The sequence below is a fragment of the Zeus faber genome, assembly GCF_960531495.2.
Source record: "Zeus faber genome assembly, chromosome: 7".
In the NCBI taxonomy this organism is placed as follows: Eukaryota; Metazoa; Chordata; class Actinopteri; order Zeiformes; family Zeidae; genus Zeus; species Zeus faber.
The window spans coordinates 21,384,014-21,405,789 of NC_137203.1; the positions used below are offsets into that span (position 1 = coordinate 21,384,014).

At 43.6% G+C, this 21,776-nt stretch overlaps 1 protein-coding gene across 1 annotated transcript; it reads right to left on the minus strand.

The window, feature by feature from the left end:
- Positions 1-957: 957 nt before the first annotated feature.
- abhd17b (abhydrolase domain containing 17B, depalmitoylase) lies at positions 958-21,696 on the minus strand. Its single transcript, XM_080003486.1, has 4 exons — positions 21,460-21,696; positions 19,683-20,166; positions 4,055-4,234; positions 958-3,810 (listed from the first exon to the last, which is right to left on the minus strand). The coding sequence occupies exons 2-4, from the start codon at positions 20,147-20,149 to the stop codon at positions 3,591-3,593; spliced, it is 867 nt and encodes a 288-aa protein (XP_079859612.1). The 5' UTR covers positions 20,150-20,166; positions 21,460-21,696; the 3' UTR covers positions 958-3,590.
- Between the last annotated feature and the right edge of the window lie 80 nt (positions 21,697-21,776).

The window sequence follows — 21,776 nt, forward strand, 5'->3', positions numbered from 1 at the left end:
ACAACCAATTCCAAGGGGCAAACGGTAAAGCACGGCCTTCTCCACCGATTTAAATTTACTGACATTGTGTGGTTGTCTCCAAAACAGACAAAATAACATTAAATTAACTATAGATTGCACTTTTTGAACCCTCAAGTGATTTGATTCCGATCCAGTGGCATTGTGTATATTTCTTTGTTTGAATTTGAATTTAAAGGGACACTCCAGTTTTGGGGGGACTTAACTTGTCTATGTCACCCACATTCAGACGTGCACCTGCCCCCTTGCCTCTTGATGTCCATGGTTCCCTTTTTATCAGGCATGGTTGTTTTTTTCTTGTGTTTTTTGTGGGCCCCTGTTTTAGTTGGTCGATTGGAAGGGGAGGGCGGAGATTTATTTTTAAATTGTTTCCAAAATCCAAATATCAATTGTCAAATTTGGATAAAACAGAATAATATAAGCCCAAATAATAGCCATATTTTTTTTAGAACACGTGCATTTGCAGTGTTTACTTTTACCAAAGTTAGGGTTAGAGTGGTGATTCACAGTTATTTCTTTTTAATATATAATTTAACTATTCAAGGGCATGGTTGCACTCTGAATGTAGGCACAGCAAACTCTTCACATTCTCTCAGGGGAACATCACAGGTGCACACCTTGAGCTTTTACAATATAATAAATGTTGGTCAGATCAGGCATGGACATGAGCTGCCCTCTCTCCGTATAGCTGGAACTCATCGTTATATTGTAAACACTCGTAAATTGCCTTGAGTGATTATGCTGACCAGGGGCGTCACCACAGCTATATACAGTATTTAGGTGGGCCGAGCCTCTACTGGGGGGCACAACTCACCCCTGCCTTCATTGATAGTGTTTACTAACAGGACAACTGACTGTCACCGCCTTCTTATTTATTCCATTTGCCTATTGACACACATTCCCTCTCTTCATGTCGTCACAAAACTCAAGACACTAGAACACATCTCAAATAACATTTTTAATTTCTATAATCGTATTAGTATTTCTATTAACAATATTGTTATTACATATAAGTTACTTTCTTTAATATAAGGACTTATCAAAAAATAAAAATGCAAAGATAAACAAAAAAAACAAAACACACAAATAACATTAGACAGGGTGAGTTGATTGAATACAAAGAATATCTGAGTCAGAACGGGCACCTGGTTGGAGTAGGTAACTACAATGGACGTAAAAAGGCTTGTGCGAGAAAATTTAAATGACGATACACATGTCCAGTACAAATCTTTTTTTTTTTTTGTCATACAAAGTGAAAATGAAAAAAAATGTAATCTTGGATTAAAGTACAGAAATAAAGTTAATTTGCATCCCCTAAGAAGTACATATAGATTTCCTCAAAAGATCACCTAACGACACACGACAAAAAACAATCCTAATGGATCTTGGTCATTCTAACAAAAACAAAACAATCACCTGCTCACCCTCAACCGCTCTGTTTCTTTAGTGATCAGAGATGAAGGTTCGCGGTATAGCACCCATGGGCTTAGTGGCCGATCATCACTTACCAACCCGGTTTGACCCTTTTCGGAACACAGCCTGAGTTTAACCCAGCGTTAAAATGAATGCTTAACCCATAATAAAAGTCTGTGGAGATGTGATCCGTGGTCAGCGAAGAGGCCAGCGTGGTAAGTCATCGGAGCTGTGTGCGGCATGCAGTAGCACATAAGCTTTCCGGGGCTTTGGGCGGCACCTCGGCGGGAGGCTCCAAGGACGCGTGTTTTGCATCACCTCAGTCAGCATTAAAAGGTCATCTCAATAGACGACAACAGAGCCCGAAATACCATGCAGAAATACCAAAAGAGTTAAGACAAGGAAAAATATGGCAAAAAGAACGCAGGCTCCAATTGTGTCTACGTCAGAGGCCTTCAATGCTGAGCCGATTTACCATGTAGCGTTGCTCCTCGTTAAAATATAAAGTGATAATTTTACATGCAACGCGTAGTGAAATGAAACAGGAATTGGAACTGCCTCAAATCAATACTTTTCAATCTGATTTTTGTTTTGGGAAGAGATGCTTTTGAAACGACGACTGAAAATTTATACACACCCAATGAGTTCATTAATGCTCACTTCTGTTGAGTCCTGAGCGACTCTTGATCGCGTGAGTGAATCTTGAGCGGAGCGCAAGATGTCATGATAGCTGAACCTCAGCATATATTAAACAAAGAAATGTCGACAAAAAATGTTCTGTTGTATTTAAGTATACAGGAAAGCTCCGTTAGAGTAACTCATAACATACTATACATATGTGTTGATTTCGTCAGACCCAACTGAACAAAACACGTCAAATTTTGGCCTCATAGTTATACTGTGCAAAGGATTCATTAAATAGTATTATTAGTTGCTATGAGTTTGGAAGAGGGATCAAATCTCAAGTCCTTAAAAGCATCCAGCATTTATCAGTTGTAAGTTTATTCTAAACAATATCATAATCATTAGTCTTACTGCAACAATACTTCAAGTAAACTGAAGTCAGGGCAGGATTGAGGAAGAGCGTTTGCAAAGAATAAAAGACAGTAACGCCCACGTCCTACGACTAATCGAAGAAGCGGCCGAGAAGATGGCCGCTAGCTGCAGTCAGAGCTCAGTCTCTTTCTCAGGCTCTCGTGTACTTCACTGCACTTTGAGACCAAGCGTTGCGTTAATTGGCGAGAAATCATCCAAGGTTCGAGATCATTCGTACGAAGCGGACATCTTTCTGTGTCTGCTCTAGGCCTCTGCAGTGCACTCTAAATATTTGGCAACACTTGCACAGCTAGATTATAACGTCAGCTTATTTTTTTTTTCCTTATCTCTCCTAGTACACATAGTCACATTTGATACGTGCAAATATTTTGTATAGCATTTAAAAAAAAAATTAAAAAATTTAAAAAAAACCATGTAGACTGCAATAGGCTGTACTATAGCATCAGATGGAGGTTGTCACGCCAGGAGACATCTGGTCCATGTTGATCTGGTCCAGTTTTTCAGCAAGGCCAAGAGCCTCCTCAGAACATCAGGGGCTTCTTAAGATTTGCTCGTAGGTCAAAACTGGGAACCAGGGATAGTTCTCAAAAGGCAGCAAAAAGAACGGGACACGTACACACATTTTTTTCAAGAAGTGGCGCACACTGCTATTAATCTCTCTCCATGATGTGTGCATGTCCTCTGTCTTGCATTGCCAGAATGTGCAATTTTCAAAATAAAGTCAAATAAAATAAAAAAAAGAAAGAACTGTCCCACAACAAAAAATTAAAATGGATGGTAACATGTTCACAGCTGCATCAGGTGGAGTGGACAGCGTTCGCAGGCCTTTTAGGCTGGGTCCGACTGGGGGGCCAAGGTGGAGAGGAGCTCAGAGATCAGAGAGGTCGCTCTATTATAAATTCAGCACTATCCCAGTTGAAGGAATGAATACACAACTCAACTTGTGCATAAATGACCTTCTCCAAAATAAAAGAAAATGACTTACTACAAAAACCCCTCCTCTTCAAACGGACTACACTGTGGCGTTGAAACAATTTTTCCACAGGCGTGTTGATCTCTCCTTCATGCCCCTGAACCCCATCCCATCGTTTTGTTTGGCCGCTCTACAAGTTGACCAGCTCGTGCGCCACAAACTGTTTGAGCCGCTCCAGGTACTGTCCGTACAGCTCCACGTCGTTGTGTCCGGCACCCTCCACCCACAGTGGCTCCACGGGACGCTGGCAGCGCTCGTACAGGGCCAGGCCGTGGGAGAAGTCGATGACCTCGTCCTCGGTACCGTGGATCACCAGCACCGGTGAGGTCACCTTGGAGATCTTGTCGATGCTGGGGGGAGGGGAGGGAGAGGGAGACAAATGTTAAGTGTGGATCAGCAAACAACATGCAAAACATGCAGAGAACATACAAATGCAACAAGAAAGCGAGTGGAAAATATAAGATTTCATGTGAGCGCAAGCTCTACATTGAAACTAAATAAACAAAGGAAGTGGCTCTGACTGGTGGACTTATTTTGCTGCTGTGCACCAGATGGCACTGATGACCACTTTTACAGTTTGTGGGGTGCACTCACTTAGGGAAGGCATCGAAGCAGTAGGTTTTCTTGGTGTCAGGGAAGGCCACTCGCATGCCGGAGGTGAGTGGAGAGTGGAGGATGACGGCAGCACTCTCGTAGCGCGCCGCCAGGTCCACAGAGGGGACGGTGCCGATGCTCTGCCCGTACACGATCACATTCTCTGGACGGATCCCGTAACTGGGGAAAAAAACAAAAACAAAAGGGACATTCTGGTCAGGGTTAGGCTTGGGCCATCGTGCACAATTTCTGGGGGGCAGTGATCGGCGATACATGATTTTATTGGGGGCGTGTTGGCTCCGCATAGAGCGTAATGTAATGTGGCAAATGCGGTCTCCCAGTTACAGAAGTGCAGGATTTATTATTTACAAGTAAAGTATTTACACAAAAAAAATCCAGTTTTTACAAAATCAAGTCCAATAGCAACAGAAACCAACAGGGAGACGTGCGTCCAGACAGTTGGGACGCACAGGTTTTTTTGGAACAGTACGGAGTAAGGACTTGGACAGTTCCTTAACTCAGATTTGTTTAAAAAAAAAAAAAAAATGTTGTTTCATACATGTAGGAAACAAATGAAAATAAATAGATCTAAAATTTAAAGAAAAAAGGCCGGTACGGGAGGCGGCGCACACCGTTGTCTGGAGAAGAAAAAAACAAAACAAAAAACCTCCACTCCGATTCTCTGAGTTAGGGTTACATTTTTCATTATCCAAAAAACTAAGAAACTAAGGAAATAAAATGAATCTCTCCCTCGCTCTCCCTCTCTCTCTCCCTTCAGATTGCTTCATATTTTGCTGCCCTGATCATTAACGAGTCATGACTGAGTCGGAATGCTTCATAAGTAGGCCACCGCTCCCAATGAAAGCCCCCCCATACACAACACACACCTGTGCACCCTGAGTCTTACTCACGGTCCCTTATCAGATGCCACATCATGCTACAGTACAATGAGTCAGATGATATGATATGACATTCTAAAACCAAGGCTATATTATGCACACAATTGCAAACACACAGACGCATGATACTCTTGGTCGGTTAAATCCGCAATTTTTGTGGCCTCCCAGGCAGATAAAAAGAGGACAGACACAGTAGTCCTGTGACTCAAAGGGTGGAAGACAGACAGACAGACAGAAAGACACTCATTGACATTGTAACTGCGGGTAGGGTAAAAACGCAAGGGGAAAGACATTCCATCGATGATTATGAAAAACGTGACTTCGTCTAGAGAGCAGTCAGCTGACGGGCTGAGACCTAGTCACAACACACTTCATGAATGTCTCTCCGCTGCTGCCTTGCAACTGGAAAGTCAACGCCACCCTAACAGTCTTAATGCAGCCCGTAGCACTGAAACGGTGGAATATATGCAGTCAAATGCTGCAAAGCACAGTCTGTCACGACCCTACGGTATGCGCTATTGTAATATAATTATTAGAATGAACTCCACAATCACACATACTACACAACCTCTGCCGAGGACTGTTTACAGGCCTGTAGCAATGACGAGAGCAACAGGCAAAAGTCAAGTGCAATGGCCATACCGAGCTGCCTCAGGTAGGAAATGGTATTCAGGAACACACAGACTTATACCTGCTATGCACGGCAACTGCGTGCACTTGATATGTGAGCTTGCCTAGAGAAATAATAAAAACAGACGGCGATACGAGCACGGCTCAGACAGTTGACTGTCGAGTGAGAGGGTGGATTGTCGGCAACTCGTGGACCCAAAGCAGAAAGGAATTATTCTGAGACAGCGGAGAGGTTGAGAAGGGAGGGACGAGAGTGAAGTTGTGGTTAGAGTGTCGTATCCCGTGCTCTTCCCATCAGATGAGAGCTACTGTGTTCTCTTTGCTCCTCTGTGAACTATAAAGGCCAGTGGCTCGAGGCTAAACAGTTGTCTTGTTGTGGAGGGGTGAGTTTTTTGTTTTTTTTTCCTTTTTTGTTCAACCAAAGCTAGCAAGTATATGTGCTATACCATATTCAATCTGAAATATGGTATACATAGTAGATGTTCCATCCCAACTGGTATCCTGGAAATAGAGGGACAATTATTACGATTAACCTTTTCTTCTGGTTCACTGGGAAGTATGTATAATATGATTAAAACAAAACAAACTAAGGCCAGAGCTTTGCAGGCAGGTTAGTGATGTGTAGAGGACTCAACTTGAGGACAGTGGCGCCCCAGTAAAACCTACCCAACCTAATTTTCTGTTGAGGACAGTTAATTACGGCTTCATGGGAGGTAGGAAGGTTCTTATCCACGACAGTTCATAGAGAGAAGCAGCGCTGTCCCCGGGAACCTAGAATAGAAAATGGCACTTGAGAAAAGACGGCCATATCTCAGACTGCGCCACATTTGCTCCAATTTCACCTCTCTCACACTTTTCCATCAAGGGAGCCTACCTGAATACTCAGCTTACAAATGAAAGAGTGTAATGAATACATGCGGCGGTCTACAACCAGAATGTCCAGGCTTCTGTTGTTATTGTACTTGGTATTATTTTGTTGATCAAAAACTGCCGTTGACTGTTGTGAACGGTTCAAGCCCGATTGGACTTTTATCTTTGGAACGATAGTGCTTATCTAGTCAGTGTTCCCCTCCATATCAGCTACATCGGGCTACTAAAGCCTGGTAAATCCAACAACACAAACACACCAACTTAGCGATGACACAGCCGTGTGTAGGCCTGGGAATGTTGACATAGGAACTGTAATTTGAGCTGATCTGATAGATACTAATGGGTGGTTCCCTGGAACATCAGGCCATACAACAAAGACCGGAAATATTGACTCATACATTCAACTTAGCATGACTCAGTGCTTGCCATACACTTCTTCGAAAACAAAACTGACTTTGTTAGATTGTTCGATTTTTTTTTTTTTTGTAGTCTTTGGCTGGCACTGTTTTGGAAAGGTAGAGGACACATTCTTGGAAATTAAGTAGGGTTTAGAAAAAAAGTGCACAGTGACAGGCTCTGACGGGCCTGAAAGCCGACGAGGAATGTACTCGAGTAATCCATCGCTCGCCAACAGTTTGCTCAACTGACTCGACTGGACTCCAGAGGGCCACAGCTAGGCGAGCGCCACCCTGCCCCCCAGCCATCATCCATTCAGTCCTCTGACACAAATCCAATCTATTATGCATCACATCCTCTCCCCCCTCACCAATTTTCTGGATGCTCTGCTGCCCACCCAGACGACTTCATATTGCACAACAGCCACTGTGACAAAAAGACATTTCTCGGGAGTCCTGGACCTCAGCTCTGCACTGCAGCGGTCACATACTATCTGTGCTACAGTGACAAGTGGACCAACCTTTACGAAAAAAGATCTGTCATTTCACATTTCTCATTTATTCTCCCTGCCCTCACGGAGCTGCTCGTCGTATTTCTCCACGTACTGGAGGGACGAGGCAGAAATCTACAGAGTGACGCAATTTCACTTTGAGGGATGTCAGAAGGATGTGTTTGAAAATAGGAGAGATGACAACATGACTATGTTAGAAAAGCTATCATTGAAAGCAAATGTGTGCTTAATTGTGGACCCAGAGCTTCAGTTACAAAAAAAATTGGTGTCGGTGAAAGATTTCAATTTCCCGGACAAATGGGAGAGATTCTGGTCAAATATTATCTGTGTTTATTGAGCTTAAAAACAATTGATAAGCAGGCTGTATGGAGTGACATCATCAAGGCATGCACAGGTATAATATTTTTAATTTAATATTAAAAATAAAATAATTCCCGTCAGTTAATGCTATTTTAAAAATAAAAAAAATAAATATTACGAATGTTACTACTTAAAAGTCAAATCATTTCTGTTTGGGAACAATAAGAAACAAGTGCAGCCACTTAAATTAACATTTCAAATAAATAAAAATTTCAAACCAAAAACAAAATAAATATGGCAAGTAGGTCTGAATAAATAATAAAGTTTGTGGTGTTGTCCGTCTTCGTCGGGATGTCCCGTGGACATATCTTTCACAATGAATATTTACCGTCAGCTTTGGGTCGGAACTTAAATATCCCCAAAAATACGCCAAACAATGGATGTGTGTGTCCCAACGACACATCATCTTTCTGTTTCTCCTCCGAGTTCTGGACGCTGCGGCGCCGTCTCTGCTCTGTGTTTACAAGCACAATCCGGCCACAGGGGGAGGGGGCGGGGTTTAGTTCTATATCGACAAACGTGATTGGTCAGAGGTGAAGCTTTCAGATCAGCTTTAAATCGTACAAACTGATTGGCTTCCCGTTGCAACTTGCCGACTGTGGAAATCAACAGATCTCCAGACTTTTACATTTTTTTTTATTTTATTTTTTTTAATGATCCACCCAGCACTAATTCAAATTGGGCTTGGAAGGAATTATTTTCACCGGGCATTATGACCCGAGACATTGAAATATGTCAGACTTCAACAGATTTTCCCGGTCAAAAACCGGCAATGACCGGATAACGGAAACGTTGGTACCTCCCTGAAGTTACATCATCAGCAAATAGTATCCCAACCCTAGATCCTGCCGCTCCCTCTTGGCTCCAGAGCGCTAGCCAGGTAAGAGATCATTGCACTCCGCCCAAATGACTGGATAGATAATGGGGCCTTTGTCTACCGGCAATAGGTTCTTCAGCAGATGACAGGAGGGAAGGAGGGGGGGGGCACACACCCACTAACAAAGAAAAACTGTTTCTATGTTTTCCATATTTACTCATGGAGAAAAGATGGTCATCATGTTGATATTGATCAATGACATCTTGTATTATCTCGGATTTTTTAAGCAATTGATGGAATGAAAGTCTCTTGGAAATCCGTTGCTAGGCTACAAATCAATATTATGCAGTTTTTACACCAAAATTGCTGTGTGCTGAGCAGGCTGTCTCTCCGTGCATCGGTCCTGGTCCTAGTCCTTTGGTGGCAAGGAGTGGAGATTCTCCTCCGGTTCAGAAGCCGGCTTGGGGCAGCGCTGGAGTGGTTCAGAGCCCGGCGGGGAGCGTGGGAGTTCTCTGCTCCATGCCCACACTCAAACATTTCACGGTCTCGCATACCGAAAAACGTCAATAACTTCTGGCTTTGGATTCTAAATCAGATATGAAATAATCTCATGATACACGGATATTCCTCCTCCCAAAAAAAAGTGTCTAACCGTGTGTCATGTTTCCATCAATCACTGCTGATCTGAGCTGGAGCCGATAAATACCTGCGACTACTGCAGAGACATTTGTCCCGAGAATGAATGCCAATTGTAACCTTTCCAACTAAAGACAAAAGCCAGATGTTAGCCGGTGTTGGTAGTTTTTTTGTGCAGTGGAAAAGGGGCTTTGGACTTGCTCGATTGACTGGTGGCCTGCCTCCAAATACGGGTGAAAAGAAAATAATACAGTGCCGTTCTGTAGTGGGATATGCAGACAAAGACGCACACGTGTAAAAGAGGAACACAAAAGATCCTGTCCAGGTGGTTGTAGTCTCTCTTCCTCCTTCTCTTATTTCTGTATCTCCTGTTCACCCTGCCTCTCCATGTGGTAGTAGGTAGAGCAGATGGTCCACACATCCTCCTCATGACAAAATGAGTCATATTGAACATTATCATACGCACCTGAGATAGTGTGTGTGTGTGTGTGTGTGTGTGTGTGTGTGTGTGTGTGTGTGTGTGTGTGTGTGTGTGTGTGTGTGTGTGCGCGCGCGCGCTCCCCTATGCACTCATAAAACAACCATCTGACTCACTGTTATTCAAACCTATTCAAGTAAAGGGTGTGCTGCTTCCTGGCTTTTCCAGGCCTGAGATGAGATAGGCAGTTTCTATACAACACTCATCAATGTGCCACTTACTGACTTATTAAACTACATAAACTGAAATACTGACACTATGAGTTTCTAAGCCTTTTGACAGAGCATACAGAGCTCGTAAATTATTTTGTGCTAATTATTATAGTATTTCACATATCAAATGTACAAAAATAGTTAATTTTATTGATTCTCCCGTGACATCCAAAAGATACAGATATAAAATCAAATGGTTTTAATTTAAAAGATAGACTAAATGAGGGTAAATGTGAGTACTTTGATGCCAATAGACAGAGGAATAGGAATAGAGGGGAAAATTGACAAAATTGACAGAAAAATACTCCTCCGACCTGAGGGAGATGTACTCTTGTGTGAAATGCAAACTGTCACTTCAGAGTACATACAGTCAGATCACACTTCAATAATCCATACGGAAAAAGTCAGAGACAACTTGTCCCTAAAACTTTTTAAATGTATATATTTAATTTTTGATTTGTTCAATTTGTATAATTATTGTAGTAACTTGTGAAAAACCATTGAAATATTGTTTGGCTGCATTGATTTATGTGGTCAAAGAAAGTACATGATTCATTTTTAAAACTGTAATGAACATAACATCATCGGGTTATAATAAAGGGGAAGGCTATATTCTGATCCAAACAGAAGGGGTTAGGGTTATCTGAGCGAGAGATGCAGAAAGAGAACAAAAAGAACAATATCAGTATCAATATCAGTAATGACAAGTTTACCTGTGGTAAAGTTGCCATTGTGAAGAATGATGGAAAGCCATAGCCATAATGTTGATATAAAAATAGAAAATGGGGAGGAGTTAACTGCATTGTTTAGAACAGAGAAAAGAATGTCTTTGTTTTTGCAGAGAAGTCAGACTAGAAATTAGCCAGAACTGCTCATTGTGTTGCCAAACTCACCAATCTGGATTGGTTTGTTTCCTCATATATAAAAATAACACTCTCAATTATAGCATGTTGTTTAACAGGTCATGTTAAAAAAAAAAAAAAAAAAAAATATATATATATATATATATATATATATATATATACACATACACATATACACATATATATATATACACACAGGATATACATATTTTAATTATCGTTTGCACAGCAGATAAGGGGCCAGAGCTAATGACACTTGTGTCATGCTGACTGAAACTTCAATCAAGTCATGAGACACGTCCAAACAGTCAAAACGATATGGAAATTAACATATAGGTCTCATATATACCAAAAGCAATTTAGTATTTTAGTTTTAGTATAGAGTATTTAAAATATCTTCTTCTTCCGGCTGCTCCCTTTAGGGGTTGCCACAGCGGATCATCCGCCTCCAATACCTTCTGTTTTGCGCATCTGCCGCAATATAAAAATTCAGAAATTAATAAAAAAATAAAAAATAAAAACCCAAACACGAGTTCACCCGGGACGAGTTCACCCGGGACGAGCACACCGGCCCTGTGGTGAAAAAAGGCACAGCAACATGTCTTTTACCTCAGGCGGCTGAAAAAGTTTGGCATGGGGCCCAAGATACTACAGGACTTCTACAGAAACACAACAGAGAGCACCCTGACGGCATGCATCACTGCCTGGTATGGGAACTGCACTGCCCTCAACCGCAAAGCACTGAAGAGGGTCGTACTGACGGCCCAAAGCATCAGTGGATGTGAGCTTCCCCTTCATTTAGGAAAGACAGTCTACAACGGATGGTGCGTCAGTAAAACCCGGAGGATTATCAAAGACCCCAGCCACGGACTGTTTCAGCTGCTACCGTATGGCGAGCGGTACTGCAGCCTAAGGTTCAGGCCAGAAGGCTCCAGGACAGTTTTTTCCACCAAGAAACCAGGCTTATGAATAATGGACACTAATGATTAAGTCCAAATAGCGTTTCACCATGACTGATGATCATTTGGAAGCCTGCTTGAGGCTGGCTACCAGCAGCTACTGTCGGGACTATGCAACCCTGGCCCCACCCCTCACCCAATGACAGCTAGGATTGGCTCCAGCCCCGCCGCGACCCCACGAGGATAAGCGGTATAGATAATGGATGGATGGATGGAAGTATACTTAGTATATATATATAAATAAATATATTTAGCATTTTTTGATGCAGTTTGATCATTTTAAAAGTAGCTCGCAAGCCGAAAAAGTGTGGGCACCCTTGATATACACCAATAAGACACAACATTAAAACTACTGCAGGCAAATAAATAACATTGCTCATCTCGTTACGATGGCACTTGTCAAGAGGTGGGATATATTAGGCAGCTAGTGAACAGTTCTTGACGTGGATGTCTTGGAAGCAGGAAAATGGAAAGTGTAAGGATCTGAGTGATTTTGACAAGGGCCAAATTGTGATGGCTAGAAGACTGGGTCAGAGTATCTCCAAAAACTGAAGGTCTTGGGGTGTTCCCAGTGCGCAGTGATTAGTACCTACCAAAAGTTGTCCAAGGAAGGACAAGGGGTGAACTGGTGACAAGGTCATGGGCATCCATGGGCTCGCTCATTGATGCACGCGGGGAGCAAAGTCTAGCCAGTCTGGTGCGATCCCACAGAAGAGCTACTGAGAGAGCTCTAATTGCTGAAAAAGTTCATGCTGGCTATGATAGAAAGGTCTCACAACACACAGTGCATCACAGCTTGCTGCGTATGGGGCTGCATAGACGCAGATTGGTCAGAGTGCCCATGCTGACCGCTGTCAGTGCCTACAGTGGGCATGGTAGCTCAGGAGGTAGAGCTGGTCGTCTAGTAATCTAAAGGTTGCTGATCCCAGGCTCCTCCTGCTAGCATGCTGTAGTGTCCTTGAGCAAGACACTTAGACACATCACAGCTAACCTAATTGCTCCTGATGGCTGCGTCCGTCGTTGTTTGAATAATTGTAAGTTGCTTTGGATAAAAGCGTCTGCTAAATGTAATGTAATGTGAGCGACAGAACTGGACCATGGAGCAATGGAAGAAGATGGCCTGGTCTGATGAATCACGTTTTCTTCTACATCATTTGGATGGTTGGGGTTAGAGTTCGATCTGTGGGATGTGCTGGAACAACAAGCCTGATCAATGGGGGCCCCACCTCACAACGTACAGAACTTGCAGCCGCTGCGCGAGCACTGCGTGTCGTTTACGCACGTTTGAGTTTTTTCGAGCTTATAGAGCTTGTGCGTAATCACCGGGTGTAATGACATTTCACTGCATATATGTACGACCGTATGTGTATGTATGTGGCAAATAATCTCTTGAACTTGGAGTAGGTCAATGTTCATGTGTTGGGTTCAGTATGAGGAGAAGAGAGGAAACTTAAAGGATCTGCTGCTAACGTCTTTGTGCCAGATACCACAGGACACCTTCAGAGGTCTTGTGGAGTCCATGCCTCAACGCGTCAGAGCTGTTTGGTTTCAATGTTGTGGCAGATCGGTGTGACTATATTTTGTTTATTTTTGTATTGTTGCAGGTTTTTCTATTGTTATTTAATTGCTACCGTTGCTGCTATGTCGAGGAGCCAAAACCCAAGAATTTTACTCCCTTATACTGGTATAATGGGACGTAACAATCAAGAAATTTTGAATTTCTTGAATCTTCTTGGATAAGCAATGGATAATATGGCAGCTAATACAACGCGTTCCAAATTATTATGCAAATTGGATTTAAGTGTCATTTAATTTTTTGTTTTTCAATTAAACTCATGAATGGTATTGCGTCTCAGGGCTCTTTGGATCACTGAAATCAATCTCAGACACCTGTGAGAATTAGTTTGCCAGGTGAGCCCAATTAAAGGAAAACTACTTAAGAAGGACGTTCCACATTATTAAGCAGGCCACAGGTTTCAAGCAATATGGGAAAGAAAAAGGATCTCTCTGCTGCCGAAAAGCATCAAATAGTGCAATGCCTTGGACAAGGTATGAAAACATTAGATATTTCACGAAAACTTAAGCGTGATCATCGTACTGTGAAGAGATTTGTGGCTGATTCAGAGCACAGACAGGTTTGTGCAGATAAAGGCATAATGGAAGGAAGGTTTCTGCCAGACAAATTCATGGGATTAAGAGAGCAGCTGCTAAAATGCCATTACAAATCAACAAACACGTATTTGAAGCTGCTGGTGCCTCTGGAGTCCCGCGAACCTCAAGGTGTAGGATCCACCAGAGGGTTGCAGTTGTGCATAAACCTACTATTCGGCCACCCCTAGCCAATGCTCACAAGCAGAAACGGTTGCAGTGGGCCCAGAAATACATGAAGAATAATTTTCATACAATCTTGTTAACTGATGAGTGCCGTGCAACTCTGGATGGTCCAGATGGATGGAGTAGTGGCTGGTTGGTGGATGGCCACCATGTCCCAACAAGGCTGCGACTTCAGCAAGGAGGTGGCGGAGTCATGTTTTGGGCCGGAATCATGGGGAGAAAGCTGGTAGGCCCCTTTAGGGTCCCTGAAGGTGTGAAAATGACCTTGGCAAAGTATATAGAGTTTCTGACTGACCGCTTTCTTCCATGGTACAAAAAGAAGAACCGTGCCTTTCGTAGCAAAACCATCTTCATGCATGACAATGCACCATCTCATGCTGCAAAGAATACCTCTGTGTCATTGGCTGCTATGGGCATAAAAGGATTCTCTCCTTTTATGCCCACACTCATGGTGTGGCCCCCACCCTCCCCTGACCTCAACCCTATTAAGAACCTTTGGAGCATCCTCAAGCAAAAGATCTATGAGGGTGGGAGACAGTTTGCATCAAAACAGCAGCTCTGGGAGGCTATTCTGCCATCCTGCAAAGAAATTCAAGCAGAAACTCTCCAAAAATTCACAAGTTCAATGGATGCAAGAATTGTGAAGGTGATACCAAAGAAGGGGTCCTATGTTAACATGTAACTTGGCCCGTTAAGATGTTTTTGATTGAAAAAGCTTTTGATTTCAGTAAATATGACCTCCAAGTGCTGCAAATTCAACAAATTACCATTTTCAGTTCTTTACAACCTATAAAATGTTTTGAAACTCTGTTGTGCATAATCATTTGGAACAGTGCATTTTGAGTTTCTTATTTTTGAAAAAAATACTGTTATCATTGTGAGGTTTGTTCAATAACATTCCAATTATACCCTAGCGGTTGATGACTTTATACTGAAATTATACTGACTGTCATTTGCATTGACTATTTAGGGAAATCAGAGAAAAATATACATTTGCATAATAATTTGGAATGTGGTGTACTGTACAACCAAATCTGAGTGAAGTGAGAGCAAAAAAAATAAAAGTATTTTTTCTTGCCTCTGCCGGTTTGATGTGACATGAAGGACGTGTACAACGGATGGAGACAGATTAGTGTAGTGGGGCTATGCAGAGAAGTCGTTTGGTTTGATGTGATGAACACATGTTTGAACACCACAGTTAAAAGACTGGGTTGTGCCCTCTCTTTGGCAGACAATTGATCAAACAGACGGAGAGGCTGTGCACGGAAGGAATCCGGAAATGGTGGCAAAGCCAAAATTAACCTTAGCAGTTGAGTTCAGCAGCCTGTTTAAAAATAAATAAACAAATCAATAAACAGACAAACAAACAAAAAAGCAGAACTCTGCATATCTGAGCTTGATTATGTTTTGTTGCTCTCTCTCTCTCTCTCTCTCTCTCTCTCTCTCTCTCTCTCTCTCTCTCTCTCTCTCTCTCTCCTCTCTCTCCTCTCTCTCTCTCTCTCTCTCATCTCTCTCTCTCTCTCTCTCTCTCTCTCTCTCTCTCTCTCTCTCTCTCTCTCTCTCTCTCTCTCTCTCTCTCTCTCTCTCTCTCTCTCTCATATATGCGGGGTGTTTGGAGCAGACCGGGGGACACTCTCCGACCTTGTCTGACCAGATGTCACTGAAAATCGCAGATTTTTCCTTTAATCGCTCTCCTTTTGTGGGGATGTCAGCACGTCGGGCTCAGGCAGGCAGGGAGGGCAAGTTGGAGTTCAAGTTGGTGGTTGAGGAAGACCCGGCGCATCAGCTCGGGGGGGGGGGGGGGGGGGGGGTGGGGGGGGGGGGCACATAGTGTGGCCCATCCCCACTGTGCACTGCCCGGTCGGAGAGCGCCATGGCCGGGGGGAGAACGGAGGAAGCACCATCACTCCTGCTCTACGACTGGCTGTTCATGTTACATATTTGTTTCCTCTGCTCTGTACGATTTGGCTGTTCATGTCGTGTCTTTGTAGGTCGAGGAGAACTGACTCATTTTTTTTAGGCTATTGAGGTTAGGAATAATGGGGTGTCGGAATAATAGGCAGTCCCCCTGCCTGCACTGGCTGCACTGCAGCGCGGAGCTTGGAGTGGGAACGAGCGGACAGGGAGATGTAGAACGGGTGGAGAACCTTCCTCTCTGGATGCAGAGAGTTTAAGACAGGTTGAAAATGATCACACTGATTTAATAACATTGGGTTAGGGTTTCGCGTCCAAGGACGGGGGCTCTGTCCCGGCTGTGTCAGCGGAGGGAAGTTCAAGAGATTATTTGTCACATACATATACATACGTTCATACATATATGCAGTGAAATGTCATGACACCCGGTGATTACTCACAATAAGCTCTATAAATACTAAAAAATACCAAAATGTGCGTAATCGACACAAGGTGCTCGCGCAGAAGAACAATAGGTTTTGCGATAGTAAAGTGTTTAGCAAAGTTGTGCTATGAACAGTTATAAGTAATGCCAACAAAAATTTCAGTCGGGCCAAATGGCAAACCTGTTCTTTAAACCTTTGGTGGCAGTTGTATTGGATTCACTGTCAGACCATCAAAAAGGGTTTGTCATGAATGGCTTATGACTGAACGGCTTCAAGGCAACATGTCAGGGTTCGGAAAACCTCCACAGGCATTTAAATGAAAGCATCATGAGGTGGGTCAAAGAAAAACCCAAAATGGAAAAAGACCCCTTTATGTCAACATGCTAGATTGCAAACAAAAGGCCTTCTGAATTGCATTTGAAATTGCTGAAGCCCTGGAGAGAATCTGCAGCGTTTGAGATTCCCCTCACTCCGCTCGAATCTCAGTCTGATGAGCAGCGGAGCAGCGAATGAATGCAGAGGCCAAGCCACATAACATGCCATGGAACCATGCAGGGAACAGCACACACACACACACACACACACACACACACACACACACACACACACACACACACACACACACACACACACACACACACACACACACACACACACACACACACACACACACACACACACACACATAATAACAACTCGCTTAAAGTTGGCAATGTAATAGATAGACTAGGGACAAAACTTTTTTATTCTGGATCTGGATCCCCACACACTGTACACACCGTACAGTGTGTGGTACCATGAAGTGTAGGAATTGTGTAGTGTTGGTTTAAAGGTGTCTCATCAGAGGCAAATGATCCTATCCTATCGTCCCACATAAATTTAAGCAAGCAAGAAACCGCCCACCAGACAGGTCCCAGCAAGTTTTTCAAGACAGGGGTGGCCTATTTGCTTAATGTTGTTTCTTTATGGTAATATCCTTCCTGAAAATCTCTGCAACTTCCTTGTTTCAAACCTGGGAGGCTACACAGCTAGCAGACACTAAACTTATCCAAGTGCAGTGTCTCCTCGCTGTTCTGGGAACGTGTTTTAAAAAATAAATAAATAAATAAAAAAGGCCTTCTCTTTGATGGTCTGGGGGATCGGTCAGATATTTTATCTAGAAGAACAGTATTGTTTTTTTGTTGTTGTTTTTTTGTTGAAACAATCCTTTATCAAGTTGGCAAAAAAGTCCAGTCAGCCTTCAAACAGGGAGAACATTTAGCACACCAGCCTCCACCATATCCTCCTACCAGGTCCCCGGGCGCGTCGACGAATGCTGCCCACTGCTCCTGGCTGCCCCCCCAGAGGAAGGACAAGCCAGGATGGGAGAAATGCAGAGGCCACATTTCAGTGGCCACCACGCAAAAAAGCATGTGCGTGTGTGCGTGTGCGTGTGCGTGTGCGTGTGTGTGTATATATATATATATATATATATATATATATATGCATGTGTTGTAGTGCGGTGTGTCATGTGACGAATAAAGATTCTTCTTCTTCTTCTTCTACTTCTTCTTCTTCTGATTAAGAATCCTCTCTTCTCCTTCTCCCGAGCCTTATACATTCCTGAATTAAAAATGTATGCGATATTCCTCTTATCTATTTAACACTGAACACTGTTCCGGTTGGGCCTCACGTGAGCCCTGGAGAGGGGCTGCCCGCAAGCTGGCCAGAACGATGTGGACAGAGAGGTCGGTACTAGAGCTGCCCCCTGAAAGTCGACGAGTCAAATTATCAGTCCGAAACCCACCAGTTGACTCAGATTCTTCAAGTCGAGAAGTCGTAAACAGGATAAAATAGATCGAAGCTTACAAAATGCACAGGGATAACATTTAAATGAGGAATTATTAAAACGGTAATCAGAAATATACTTATATTTACGTATGTGTGAATCGTCTGCATCCGGACACAAACATGACTCTCCGTGCGCAGAGAGCAACACGGAGAGCCGTGCTCCATTCCTCCAAATAAAACAACAACAAAGTGTGGGGACGGGCCACGGAGGAACGGGGAGCGAGTAGGGATGGGTATCTTTAAGATTTTAACCGTACTACTACTCCTACAGATACTTGCTTATCGATCCGGTACTTTAACTGTACTCTTATCAGTTCTTATTTTATTTTTAAGAGAAAAACTAAAACAAATTAAGAGCAGAATTAACACTGCTTCATTTTCTGCGCATTACACATGGAGAAGGGGGGGGAGGGGGCCTTCGGGGCACAATCTGCGCTCACTGTGCCATTGTCACTCACTCAGAGCAGGGTCTCCTGGTGCATGTAAGGGAGCCAAGCAGTGGGAGCCGGCCCCACCCCCCCTTGCACATATCTAGATGTCGATGGAGCGGGGGAGAGAGAGAGAGAGAGAGAGACAGAGGAGAGATGTCTCTTCTGATAATAGCGAAAATGCTTCTTCGGTGAATATCTTAATGTTATTGCAAGTTAGTAACAGGTTACATAGCCTAAATAAATAGAAAATGTATTTATTTATCCACCTCCCGACAAATAGTCGAAATTTTCATTGAACAGCCAAATCCGATTCGACTGACAAAATTCTGAATTGGGTACAGCCCTAGTCAGCACTTATTTCATCTGCTTTGGGGAGGTGACATAATTCCTGTTGAAAGTAGAATTGCCTTTTTATCACCTGCCTTGATTCGATTTAGTCATCCACCCGCCTTCCCCTCGCCACAGTTCACGGTTTTCTCTCGTCTTTCCAGCAACTGCACTTTCAATCTGGGTTGTTGTGGTCGCTAACAGCACAATTGACTCACTCTACATCCACCCCTCCATTCATCCATATCCGGTGATCTGACAGGCTGTCTGTCTATTGCGCTGTATTCAACTATGCCCAGAATAGTTGAGTAGGATAAACATCCCTGAAAAAGGTCTCATTCAATTTCCACCATGCTTTTCCACCAAACCAACAAACAAAAGGGTAAGTGAAACCAGTATAGGGAGTGTTTAACGATCAAAAGGTCTTATCAAAAACATATAGAGGCATATATCACTAAATCTGAGCACTTTTAAACACTGCCAAGATCCCCAAGGATTTATTTAATATCTCATCTTCCATCCATTTATTTATTTCTCTCCATTTAGGTTAAGTATTACCACTTTCCCCTCAACCCATCCAGTGCACAATCTGTTTATTTTCTGTCATAGCCATACTTATCATTCACTGTGCCTACAGCTGGTTCTGAAAGCACACCATGATGTTGCATCCACAGAGGTTCTCCTTACCATTCCAGGACCCATCCCTCCATACCTCCACTCATTCATTCATTCTTACCGTGCCCTCAGTGCCTGCCAAGCAGCATCCACATCAGCGTACAGGTTCTTTTCGGAGGGTTTCCCTGAGCTGGCCCCATAGCCAGAGTAGTCGTAGGAGAAGACGTTGCAGTTGATCCGTGAGCCCAGGCCAATGTAGAAGCTGCTCATCTGTCCCAGGTCCACCGCGTTGCCGTGGGAGAACAGCAGTGTGTAGCGTGCGCTGGGTGAGCAGCGGACGAACATGCAAGCGATTCGGTTCCCTCTGGAGGTCCGCGTCATGAAGCACTCGATGGCATCCTTCTCGCGTGCAGAGTACTGCCAGTCAGCCCGATCCGAGAGGTGCAGGGTCCAGCGGCTGCCGCTGTCATCACACATGAGGCTGTATGTGGGTTCGGGGGGCAGGAAGGCCAGCTTGGAGGCGATCTTGCTGGGGCAGGGCGGGCAGCAGAACAGGCAACATAGCTCACTCAGGGATAAGTGGTTCATCCTCGAAGCTCTGCAGACTGGGAGGGTGTGCAAGGTGTTAATTACAGGAACATTTGTGAAATACAACATAGATAACATATCAGCAGAATAAAGATGAACGCTACCCGACCGGACATGAGCAAGAGAGTCTGAAAGAGCTACAGTAAGCGATCATTCAGATGTGGCAGGTACACAAAAGGAGAAACAAAGTAATGTCGCAAGTCAAACAAGGCACACATTTCTTCCTATGGCAGCAGACTAGACTGTAGCATCTACTAACACATACACATAAGCACACCCTGGATGATTAATCACAAGGATAAGCCACACACTGCAGACGATGAGCTTGCAACAGCACTTTTGGAAAATTCTCTATGAAAACAATCTGTTGTATTTGTTGAGTGGAAATGTAGAAAGCCGCCTGGCCTGGGGGCTAAGCAGCCTGTGCAAACCTGCGCTTAATACAATCACTATGGATTCATTTCCTCTGCATGTATGGCCTCTCTTCAACCACAATCATTTGAAAGCCATGTCCCTGATGAGTAGGTTTGCTTTGTCCGCCTCAAGGCTCCACCACCACTCAGAGAGTATTGACTAAAAAGCTTTCCCCTTTCCCTCTCGTGCCCCTCGATACAAGGTGGCTTTAATGTATTCGATGTTGAGGGTTTTGATTTTCGCACAGTAAAATCTTGCTTGTGAAGAAGAATAAACATGTTATTTCTGAGCCTCACAGGTTGATTACACCATAGACAAATGTTCCTCTGGGGGACATAAATATGTAATGATATACATGAGTGATTCAACATCAACAATTCCCAACCCTTTTTTTTTTTTCATATCAAGTGCCATCAATTTGATAAACATTAGGCCACGGACCACATCTGATAATATTTAATCTGTGGAAGCCTAATCTGAAAAGATTTGTGTGACTAGATATGATTTAGTCCGGATTTCCACACCTGTCTAGACAACGGTGAACGAGGATCAAAACACGCATTCGTGAGCAGTCTTTAACTGCGCGAACGTTTTGTGAATTAAATAATGCCGGGAGTTTAACGTTAAAGCCTTTTTTGCTGGGGATCCCCAGGACCTCTTGGAAGGACGCCCTCGGGGTCCACGTCTTAAGAACAACTGCTATACACGCACCTCTCCGCAAATTAATAAATAAAAGAGTAACACAGCTTGCACCAGGCTTCACAAAAAAAAAATACATTTGTTTCTACTCTTCCGTTTACAGTGAAAGTGGACGGGCCTACTTAAAATACTAATTGTGAATTAATGTACAGACGCCGAGAAAGAAAAAAAAAACACATTCACGACATGAACGTCACCTGGGAATCTTGTCTGGAGGATTGTCGCGTTGCTCTTTCTAGTTTTACAGGAGGACAGTGTTGGCTCACGTTGCCGTGGACTCCGCGGGTGACTGACAGGCGTGCCCTCGGCTAGATTATCCGCGGCACCGCACGGCTGGTTCGGTTAGCTTGCGGGGCTAACGCTAGCGCAAGAGCTGTCGCCGTCCTCCGGTCCAGAAAACCCCGAAGCGATCGCTCCCTTTCGTTGCGGTCGGCTCGGACTCCTCAGCGTAAGGTCCAGGAGAACGAAAATGCCGCTTCATCGGCAGCGCGGGGGTGAGCGCAACCCCAGAGAG

What these genes read in the sequence shown, in the direction of transcription:
- abhd17b (XM_080003486.1), bottom strand. Translation starts at nt 20,149, where the DNA reads ATGAACCACTTATCCCTGAGTGAGCTATGTTGCCTGTTCTGCTGCCCG. An exon ending in TGGCAGGCACTGAGGGCACG is followed by an intron (nt 4,235 to 19,682) that starts GTAAGAATGAAT and finishes TTTTTTCCCCAG; the next exon opens with TTACGGGATCCGTCCAGAGA. An exon ending in TGCTTCGATGCCTTCCCTAA is followed by an intron (nt 3,811 to 4,054) that starts GTGAGTGCACCC and finishes CCCTCCCCCCAG; the next exon opens with CATCGACAAGATCTCCAAGG.